The 11,228-nt window shown below is 41.7% G+C and overlaps 1 protein-coding gene across 4 annotated transcripts in view; it reads right to left on the reverse strand.

Moving 5' to 3' along the window:
- Nucleotides 1-9,520: 9,520 nt before the first annotated feature.
- LOC147617095 (BTB/POZ and MATH domain-containing protein 1-like) overlaps nucleotides 9,521-11,228 on the reverse strand; it is a 7,781-nt gene continuing 6,073 nt past the window's right edge. Inside the window, exons 3-6 of one of the 4 annotated variants that reach the window (XR_015262382.1) lie at nucleotides 11,218-11,228; nucleotides 10,865-11,135; nucleotides 10,527-10,787; nucleotides 9,521-10,052 (exon numbers count right to left, since the gene is read on the reverse strand). The exon at nucleotides 11,218-11,228 is cut by the window's right edge and continues 338 nt beyond it. Coding sequence is in view for 3 of the 4 variants with exons in the window: in XM_086776710.1 (XP_086632836.1) it covers nucleotides 10,591-10,787; nucleotides 10,865-11,135; nucleotides 11,218-11,228 (479 nt within the window). In the remaining variant the exon portion in view is untranslated. Of the gene's footprint in view, nucleotides 10,053-10,100; nucleotides 10,788-10,864; nucleotides 11,136-11,217 lie in introns of those variants that run through there. The other 3 variants (XM_086776711.1, XM_086776710.1, XM_086776712.1) reach the window with 3 other exon arrangements.

Genomic DNA, 11,228 nt, shown 5'->3' on the forward strand with positions numbered 1-11,228 from the left:
TGTATCATAGACATCACGTGAGCTGATATCTGTCTCCTTAGTACATGAAACCAAGGGCTGAACTGCATCTTCCACAAATACAACATCACGGCTAACCAAAATGCGCTTTGTCTGTGGATGATACAAACGATAGCCTTTGCTCTCAGCACTATATCCAACAAAAATACATTTGACAGCTTTGTCATCCAATTTTCTGCGATGTTGCACAGGCACTAATGCATATGCCAGGCAACCAAAAACACGTAAATGGCCAACAGATGGCTTGCGGCTATGCCAAGCCTCATATGGAGTGACAACCTGTAATGCTTTGGTGGGACACCTGTTTAGTACATAAGTGGCACACATGACAGCCTCAAGCCAAAAACCATGTGGTAGACTTTGACTCAACCATACATCTTGCCATTTCCATGAGAGACCTGTTTTTTCTCTCAGCCACACCATTTTGCTGTGGTGTATACGGCACTGTACATTGGTGTTTTATCCCACGCTCAGCCAGAAATGCATTAAATTCTGAAGACATATACTCCCCCCCTCCATCTGAACGGAGGGTGCCCATCTTACTTTCTGACACATTTTCAGCCATAACCAAAAACTGTTTGAAGCACAAAAACACTTCGGACTTTGCCTTCAAAGGATATACCCATGCATGCCTGGTAAAATCATCAATGAAAGTCACGAAGTAAAGGTAGTTTCCAAATGATGGAGTTTGCATGGGACCACAAACATCACTGTGAACAAGCTGCAATCTGCGTTCAGCTCTCACTGATCCATCTTTGGGAAAGGAAGCACGCTGCATTTTACCCCCAATATGCAGCCCTCACAAACATGCTTGACAGGTGCCTCAAGCTTAGGCAAAGAAGACACCATTTCAGATTTCTGCAGGCGCAGCAAACTTGCAAAATTCAGATGACCAAAACGTGCATGCCACAGTTTTGCATTTGAAATAGCCTGCGTATCCATAATAGCACATGCTGAATCCTCTACACATTTGCCATCCATATTGAGCTTATACAGCCCTCGACATAGTGAACCAGATGCTACAATGATGTCACCACAAGAGAGATCATGAACAGTACATCTGTCATCCACAAATTTTACAACCAAACCTGTTTTGGCAAATGCGGAGACTGACAGCAGATTCTTTTTGATCCCTGGCACATACAATGCATCAAAAAGTGTAAAGGTGTTGCAATTTGCAACATTCAGCACAATCTGTCCAACTCCTTTAACGGGATAAGAGGAGTTATTGGCACAAGTGACAGTATTCCCTGTGGGAGCAGACTCAAGGAAAGTGAATAAACTGCGCTGCGAGGTGATATGCTTAGTGGCACCACTGTCAAAGTACCATACATCTGAATCTACTGCAGACATACATGTGTCATGCAAAGATGGGTCATAACTGCACTGCGCATTGAATGCCCATTCTGTATCTTGAACAACATTAGTAGATTCATTGTTAGAAGGAGAGGCATCTGCAATAGCCATACCAGCCTCTTTCTTCTTAGCCTCTTTCGCAGCCAGCTTAGGACACGCTTTGATGACATGATCATTTCCCTTACAGTACTTGCAAAATGTCTTCTGTTTGTCACCCTTCTTCTCATCTTTGTCTTCCTTCTTTGGTTGCGCAGCATTTGCAGATTTCTGCTTACTAGAAGAAAAGCCAGCTTTACCTTTCCCGCTTCTCTGACTAGCAACGAAAGCTTGATCTGCGACACGCATAATATTCCTGTTTTGCCTTGACTGGTCTTCTTGCAGCAAAACAGAAACTAACTCCTCAAATGATAAGGCATTGGGATTGCCTTTCATCATCAAGCGAAGAGTGGAAGCAAAACCCTGATAAGAATCTGGTAGACCATTCAAAACAGTCTGCACAAGTGAACTGTCTGACAGGATTTCATCTGCAGAAATGAGCTGCTCTTTGAAATCCTTGATCTTTGTCAAAAAGCTATCCATAGAATCACCTTCGTTCATATGCTCACTCTCCAACTGTTTTCGGAGGTAAGCAACACGAGCCTCATTTCTTGCCTGATACAATGTGGCAAGTACATCCCAAGCATCCTTAGAAGTCCTGCAGGAGCGAATATGTGGGATAATGGTACGTTTGACAGACAGCGCAATCAAGGCATGAGCCTGCGCATCTCTACCATCCCAACGAATCTGCTCTGCTGAAAGTGGTGGTTCTCGAACAGCTGCTACAGCACTTGTGCCTGCACCATCATCAACAGTACCTGTTTCTGATGTGTTTGCAGCATTCCCAGCCACAATAGGACGTGCATCAATACCCTGCACAATGTTCCATAACCCCTTTGCTACCAATACATGTCGCATCATATATGCCCACAATGGATAGTTGGTGCCATCCAACTTATCCTCAGCAGCCAACATGCGGAATACATCATTGTTGTCAGCCATGGCCAATGACTGTACTACTAGATGTAAATGCTGTCTGTAAGAGGTAAACCTGTATAAAATCGACCTGTGCTATGTAGCACAGCCCAAAACAGACGAATGGGCACCTGTCCTGCAGATTTTAATCTTGACAGAAAATCTGCACAGTAGGACGATTTTGCCTGCGCAGTACTTGGAATGCAAGAACGGAGGGCGAAATGACTTCAGATCAAAATTCTGAAACGAACTAGCCCTACGGGCTGTCCCACGGCATATACTAACCTGCAGACGCTCGTGAAACCTCGTCGCAATCGGAGGAGATGAAGCGGCAGGTGCCGGTGATGCTGCCCGGGAGGAGGAAGCCTGCTCTGATACCAATTGTTGGAATTAGGGTTGCAGGAATGCACACACAACTTCAAGAAGATGAGGAAGCTTGAGCACAACACAGTAGTGTATTATGAGTGCCAAAAATGAAAGATAACAAGCCCTAGAAGATAATGGGCGTATATACAATGCACGGGGGAAAAAACCTCCTAGTGAGGGAAAAAGTGCCCCGGCGGTCCTAAGTGTGTTCACACACATCACTACTATAATATGGTAACAGCAGTGAGGTGAACATAGTCTTTTGGGAAATCAAACAGGATGAAGTACAAAGAGATAATAAGTGGGAATGCAAGCGTGTGGGAGGCTCACACTCTATGCATTCCATTAATGGTGGATATTCAGCTACAAATAAATATGCCTTGAGATGTAGGAGGCTCTCTTGCTTTTGTGATCCATGTATGCAGGGAAAATGGAGAAGATGCAGGAATAAGGCATACATAAACAGTTGGGAGTATCGTACTATTGCCCCCATGGGTGATGGTGAAGGATCAGATGACAACTCCAGTGATGAAGAGGGTGTTGATACACCCATGTATGCTGGTGACCTAGATGCCCTACGTAACGCATTGGCTGTGGGAGACAACTTTGCTGTTAATGTGTCAAGCAATGGAAAGCAAGGTGAAGACTTTTACATTATTAAGTCTCGGGAAAAAGAAAGAATACCCATGGCAATGCCAGATAATTGGGGCAATATTCTTGTTGCCAAATTGCTAGTAGTCACAAGATACTACTATGAGAGTCCACGATGGTGTGGGAGGTGCTTGTCAACGAGCCTCATGTTCTCATGTACGCACACCTAGTGCGGGCCATCAACTTCCATATGGAGCCCATACTAGGAGAGGAAAATCTATTCAGGCTATCACCTGAGGTTGAAGAAAATATATATAACAACATGCCTTTCATCAACTAGCTAAGTGCAAAACTATCTTCTAGCAAGACAAAACTTCTTCAATTTTGTGACATCATAGATTAGAAGTTCCACACTTACAGAGCTGCAGCATGATGTGTCTTTGACATTGGGTAGAATGAATGTCCAATTGTTCTAAATCTGCGAAGCTTTAAATATTTTGACAGGTTGTCCAAAAACATGTACGATTTTGGGATATCAATGGATAAGAGAGTTGCAATGATTGGTTTTGGGTATATGATACCTGATGTTTCTCATGTTCTATGAATGGTTGACATGTGGGTTAACTGGTTACACTCTAGATATGGGTGAGTCTGTATAAGAAACTTAGGCTCTCTAGATCTAGCTAGTCTTCATTGAAAAAAGAACTTCCAAACTTACAAAATCTTATTTTGTGTGTCCATGGAAGTACCTTATAGCACTTGACTTAATAAAATGTATAACACTTTCCATTTTTTATCATTGCATTTTAAGAATTTCACATTAGTTTAAGAAGGGGTTTTACATTAGTGTAAGAAGGGGTTTCATTCCCTAAAAGCAACACACCACCTATCCCACATCTTCATGAAATGTTGAACATAAATATCCACATTATCTTGCTGGGTAAGCCCCAGAATTTCATGCCACACTCGATTAGGATCTTTAGTCTTTGATAATGCTACAAAAACTCTTGTTTTGTTGCTTCATAAGTGAGTTCTTGTGGAGGGTCTCTGGCTTCTAAAGAACCTTCATAACCCTTCAATCATTGTCGAGCTTCATCCTATAAGCAGTAACAAAGAATCCTTAGCATAAAGATAGGCTCTTGCCTATTTATCAAGCAAGTGATTTTCAATTGTTCCATAAATTTTTTGACATCTTTATGCGGAAATCCATAAAAAAGTGGGCCATATCAGCACAATGGACAAACTAAGGGTGCTTGAAGAGGTTCCTAAGTGGGGACACCTAAAGGATCTGAGGTGATGAGCAGTAACGAGCAGTAATTGGGTTATGCCTCTATAACTCCTCTCTATCAACCCTCAACCCTTAAAATATATGAGAGGAATACCCTAAGACTTTTTGCTAAATCCCAAACAACCATGACCCACAAAAGTTGAATCAACATAACCCTCTAAAAAAATTTCACAATATTCAAGTATCCCAACGAAGTGGATATGGTAAATGCTAGATATTGGGTAGATACACACCCAACTAACAACAAGCAACTCCACTGACTCACTTACATGGAATAGGAAAGGCACCTCTTTTAACCTCACATAAGAAACCTCATGAAAAGTTTGACATCCAATGTAACACCATACTTATCCGAGAGAAAACAAGCCCTCTTGATCTATAACAAGGAAATTTGGCTTTATACAATGAACCATTCCTAGGTGTAACCACAAAGAGGATACATTGTTTTGTTTTACAAAGAGATACAAGATATTCACCCAGAGTTAATTTCTATCCACTTCTTCTTCCCCTACAATTACTGCATCTATAACCCAGTCAAGAAGATCTCTAGCAATACAAACATTAGTCAACTCTACTATGTACTTAGAGTAAAACAAACCACTCATACTCAATGAGAAAAGAACCCACAATATTAAGTGGGAAGCCTTCAGTGGTTATGCCTTCTAGTCAAGGTTTCAGAACAAATGAAAGAATCATGATAATAATCTTTTTGACCACCTTTACACACCTAACGCAGAAAATAAAATCTTGATAATTATAAGTTATGAGTGTGCTTTAAGGTGTGGCTTCAGCTTACGTTAAACCCTTCTCCCCTTGATATTATCTTTTCCCTTTTAACCCAATACAAGCACAATATTATGCCCCTGACTAGTTACATTAACAGAGTGTACACACACAATACCCCAACACATTTCCATATCCAAGTATCTCTAGGCTTCAAAAAACAAACTCTCCACAAAACACAATCCACAAGCTATAAAATGAGTAAATTAAAACACGCAAAATCCTTGCTTAGGTTGACTTTTGTAGAAATGAGAAGGTATAATTTAATTTTTCATATGGACGCAACACCCAAAAAAGCATAGAACCAGCAAGAACCAGGAACCCTTTGATGATTTGTAGTGGAGCATGGGTTCAAGTTGTCTTTGAATCTTCAAAATTATCATCCCCATCACAAGGTGCTAGCCATCATTTTCTGATCACTCAGAGTGCACTTACCACCATATTCAGTCCGGTTTTGTTCTCTAAAACAATCTTAAAATCTCTTCCCTTTTGAATAGAAAACCTCAATGAAAGTAGCATAGAGAGTAAGCCCTCTACGCTCAATACTTAATACAAAGCACACTCGGCTTTCTTAGGCGAAAACAGTAGTGTTTCCCTATTCACAGAATGAGCTCTCTCACGGGCAAAACCAGGCAGCATTTCATTATCACCTCAGAGCCACCCTACTCGTCAACTGATCAGTCAGCTTTCCAAGAGCTTCCTGCAAACGACCAGCTCCTCCACGTTTCTTGCTCACGGTCACCTTCAATTAGTGGCTACTATATTAAGGTAATAAATACCTTAATATTTCAACCTTACAACATCCTTCACATTCACAGCCTTAAAACCACTACCTAATGTAATTAATAAACCCAAAGTCTTAAAACCACTACCTAATGTAATTATTAAACCCAAAGTGAGGCTTTAATGCCACCACACCAACAACCCCAGCTTCTAACTCAAAGGAACCCTGTGAACAAAGTTATCATCATCACTTTAGCCGTGATGTTTCTCCACACACCATACATAATGCCATATGAACAACAATGTAAAGATGCATTCTCTAGATACAACCCCCTACTACACTAAATATCAAAACATATTATGTCGCCTATCCTAAATGCAACCCATTCATCAGACTTTAACTCACAAACTCCAAAGTTTTTACAAATATACATGTTTTCTTGGTTCATAATTTTTAGCCTCACGTCTTCTTGTACACAAATGTATTTTTTATATGTTTTCTTGATCGATCAATCTCGTGTCTTTCATCTTCTCTAACCTTAGCCCATCCATCTAACACAATTTTTCACCAAAATACTAATTTTCATTAAGCGTGAGTTTCTTCCAAAGTCACGTGTGAATAACCACCCTAATTATATTCGTCACAAAAATCTTAATAATTGTATGATCTACTGACTGAACCTCATCATCTGAGTGATCTGTAATACTAACATGTATGAAAATGGTCAAAACAAGATAATCTTTCAGACGTGAATATCTCAAGATATTCACTGTCAAAAAGCAATCTGGTTTTTCAATTCTAGAATGACACTTTTCATCTTGATCTCATCTTCGTTTACATAAGTGAACCATTCTAACATATTTGTGCAAGATGTTGGCATCTTTTTGACGGTTAATATCTCAAGATATTCACGCGTGAAAAAGTAGTGTGGTTCACCCCCGATAAAATCTTTATAGATCATCATACAAGTTTGCAAATAACTTCACATATATTAGCAACAGCTTTTAACACTTACTAACTATTTTAAAAAAAGGGAGTCATCCTACCAGCCAGGTTGTGTGGCTGACAAATTGAATGATTAATTTTACATAATGACTCCTTAGAAGAAGGAACACAAGGACTCTGACTATGACTCGACAGAGCTAGAGTCCTCAGAAGACATTAGGACCATACAAACCAAGAAAAAGGGAAAGAAGAAGACCTCCAGGGCTCAGAGGCTAACTCATTTTTGGGACTATTAGGAATGTTGCTGCTGGCAGGATCATCAGTAGGGAGGTGCCAACCACCATGGGCAAGGTAGCTTTCCAATATCATTCCCTTGAGTGCCTCTTGATTCTTAAGACACCGGAGGTGAAGACCAAGCAGGCGATATGATTGGATAAATATGCAGAGCAGTTTCCCATAATAAAATCAATGCCCACATGTGCATGAAGTTTATCAAATCATATGATAAAAGAACCAAGACAAGTAAAGTCACACTACAAGATGGGACAAAGAGAAGGGTGATGATAAGGGAAGATAATATCGACCAAGCCATGCAACTACCACTGGCGACACAGACACATAGGGTGAAGTGCAATGACTTACCTTTTGATACAATGCTAAAGGAAAGGGTGTTTAACAACAATGGGGTAGAATATACAAACATAAAAGAAAAGACACGAGAACTCATAGGTAAGGCAATAGCAATGATCATGCAAATTAAGCCAGTAGATCAGTACAACCACATTGATCTCCACAAGTTCCCTGGGAATACAACCTCCACAAATAGCTCAATGCCTACCTGCCCCAGCATCATAATAAAGTGATAAACCCTATCTCCTAACAAAGGTCCTTAGTCACATAACAGGGATGCCTCTACCTATTGAAGAAGCATTTACAAAACCATCCAAGTCAGCCAAGAAGAAGTGGTAGAAGACTTGGAGGAGGCTAATACCCTCGTTGCCAGCACAAAGGAAATCCTGACTAGCATGGAGAAAAAGAAGAAAACATGACCTCAAGACCAAGAGGACTCCCATCATGCCTTCTCCTCGCGAACTTGTGGTGAACAAGAAGAATCTGATGAGGGTGAGGAATATATGCAAGATGATCTACTACCATCCCCATCTAAGCTTCCAACTATGGAAAGAGGGGTAGACCCAATCACAAGCATAGAATTTGTCTCATTCACTGAGGCACAAGCAACACCCTCTATTCGAGCACCCCAGCATACTCTAATGCAAGAGAAGGTATCAGAGCCGTTGAATGCACCCTTTGAGGAACCAATAAGGGAGCTGGAAGTCCCCGCTGAGCCTCAGGTACCTTCCCCATAACAACAAGACCAACCAATAGACGAGAAGGCAGAGGAAGTGGTACAAGAAGAGGCAACACCCAGAAAACGCATAGGGTAGCTCCCTACAATCTTGCAGACCAATGAAGAAACTGTCAAGGCTAAAAGGTGGAGCTCTGCCTCTGAAAATAGGCAAGGGACAGCAGCCTCGACCAGCAGCTGCCATGGAGTCTAGAACGTGAAGATGAGAAGCACCTACTCTTGCAGATGAACAACCCAGAAGCAAAACACCTGCACGTAGAAAAGAAGGTAGACGAGCTAAAGCTGGGGGAGTGGGGCAAAGAACAAAAGGCACAGAAGGGCGATGGGCCAGGCGGAAGAATAAGAGGGAGGAGGCGGCAGGAAGAAGACAGCAAGTGTTTGGGAGAAGCTGTCAAAAAGAGGGAGGGGGAGGGAAGGGTGCGAAGGGCTGGGATGTCGGGATGCACAGGCAGAAGGGAAGGGGGGCTCCAGCTCCAGTTTAAGCAACTCTGTTGTAGCGGAGTTGCAATTGAAAAAAGAGGACGTACATGGGAAAAACTGTTTTGCCTTACTTCTGGCAAATGTTTTGTTATGGTTCCCATCAGTGAGCTTTACCACGAGACTCAGGTTTCCCAGACACTCTTGGTGCTTATGTTCCATCTGTGGGGACTCCAGAACTTGTCCTATCAATTGTCCAATCGATCGAATCAACGGGTAGTACTCCTTCCGGAGGCCGGGGAAAGTGTTTCCAACTCCACATGTTACATGCACTTGCATTTGAAAATTCTCTTATACCGAAACATTTTTTTTAGGCTGCTAGCATTGGCAACAGTGCATTCCAGCTTCCGATAAACTTCTACAAAAGAATCAACCTTCGATGTCATGTTACATAATCTTCTCCTTCTTACAGTATCCTCTGATGGTTATCTTGGAAATTGACCTTGCAGACAGTGTTGGGCAGCATGTGTTCAGAGTGGATAGATCATCTAACCATATTATGAAAATGACATGCAGAGCAATCTTCTTAGTACGCTATCTCCACTATATGTATAAGGTCTAAGCTTGATTATTGTGGTGCTTTTATAGATCGTTATCTATTAAGTCGTTTGTGCTTGATTATAACTGCATTACTCGAGTACAAAAAACGACCTTGTAATGTACATGTCCAAGACTATCCATAAATTGGCTGTCTATTTTACAGAGGGACTAGCCTCAAAAAGAGCACACTTCAGCTCTTTTGCGTTGATGACACATTCCCCTAAGCAACTAAAGTTGTACCAAAGGCCCCCTGAACCCATGGGAGATTCTGTGGCAGCAGAAAACGAATGTGGCAAAGATAAATCTCACGCCACAGCTGCATTACATGGTTAATGGAGTACAATGAAAACCACTATTTTGAGCTCTCAATGGTTGTTGACAAGAGTTTGCATGCTAACATAGCTTCGGCCAACTGTCGAAGTGTATCCGAAGCCATTGTAACCCAAAGCCCGGCCACCTCATCGGGCGGCCTCAAGCTGCCGCACACACCTGAAGAACCCTTGATGATTTGTCTGATTTTTACTAGGGAGTCACCCACGCTTTAAAACCAGCCTGAGTTGTTCAAAGCTAAGGAAAAAGAGGAACATCTACAAAACAACAACAGATTCATCTTATGCTTAAAAGTAGCATCCATGTAGAGAGAGCACAGAAATCTTTATAATAATAAAAAAATGTACTCCCTCTGATAAAATGCAGAACATTACTCATTCAAGAGATGTTGCCTTTAGCAAAAGCCACCAGTAAAGCATTTCAAGAACATGTCTGACATATGCAACACTATGGAATCATGAGCTGCCTCAGGCAGTAAGACTCTGTCAAAAGGCTACACAGCCTTTTGCAGAAAAACCACACACAACATAGGCTACTATAGCAAAGTACAGCAGGTTGCTACTATAGCAAAGTACAGCAGGTAAGTACGTTGAGAACCTTTCCCTTGTGTCGCAACAGTTAGAAGTAAGAATCTTCTGTCAAGGCCTAAATGAACAAAGCTCCAGAGCCGCAGTTGTGCAGCCAAAATAGAAAGCGATGAAAATGCTAGAGTAGTTTTAGTTCCACCATACCGATTTGCCTGTATGCACCCACTCTGTTAGTAAAGAGCTGAGCTACCCATGGATTCCTTGAATGCTAAACCCTTTGCCGGACCCTTCTACCATTAGCATCTGATCCATCAAGACCGGTCATGTCTACTATGGCTTGCTTGTTCAGAACTGGAATCTCTGTTTCTGCATCTTCTTCGACGCCAGCAACAGCTTTCAGAAGCTCACACTGCAATGAGGGGCAGCTCTCCCGCAAATGTTCATAACCATCAGACTGTATCACAGCTACCATCAAATAACAAAGAAGAACTCAGTAATGGCCACATGCATAAGTGAGAAAGGAAAAATGCTGAAACACAAACCTGCAAGATTTGCAGCAACAAACTTCAAGCACACTGCTTTCAGTTGTAATGAGTGATGTTGCTCTGCTAAGGCAAGAGTGGTAGCCACTGTATCAACATTGATCTCATCACACAATTTTGATTCACATAGCATCCTTAGCCGGTCCAGTCCATATCGGTCTGCAGCAGCTAGCAAATGCTGGGCCATCAATGTGGTGGTCGATGGCAAAGGTGATCCCGACAGTTCATTCTCCTCTGGAAGTGAATCCCTATACATGAAGTACAGCATTGCCTGAAACAGCACAATCGAGTTAATTTGACTACACATAGATCCCAAAAATGTAAGATTGGCTGAAATACTTCCAGATGCTAACCTTAAAAACAG

The sequence above is a fragment of the Cibotium barometz genome, chromosome 37 (genome assembly GCF_041138505.1).
Source record: "Cibotium barometz isolate CiBa-2024 chromosome 37, ASM4113850v1, whole genome shotgun sequence".
In the NCBI taxonomy this organism is placed as follows: domain Eukaryota; kingdom Viridiplantae; phylum Streptophyta; class Polypodiopsida; order Cyatheales; family Cibotiaceae; genus Cibotium; species Cibotium barometz.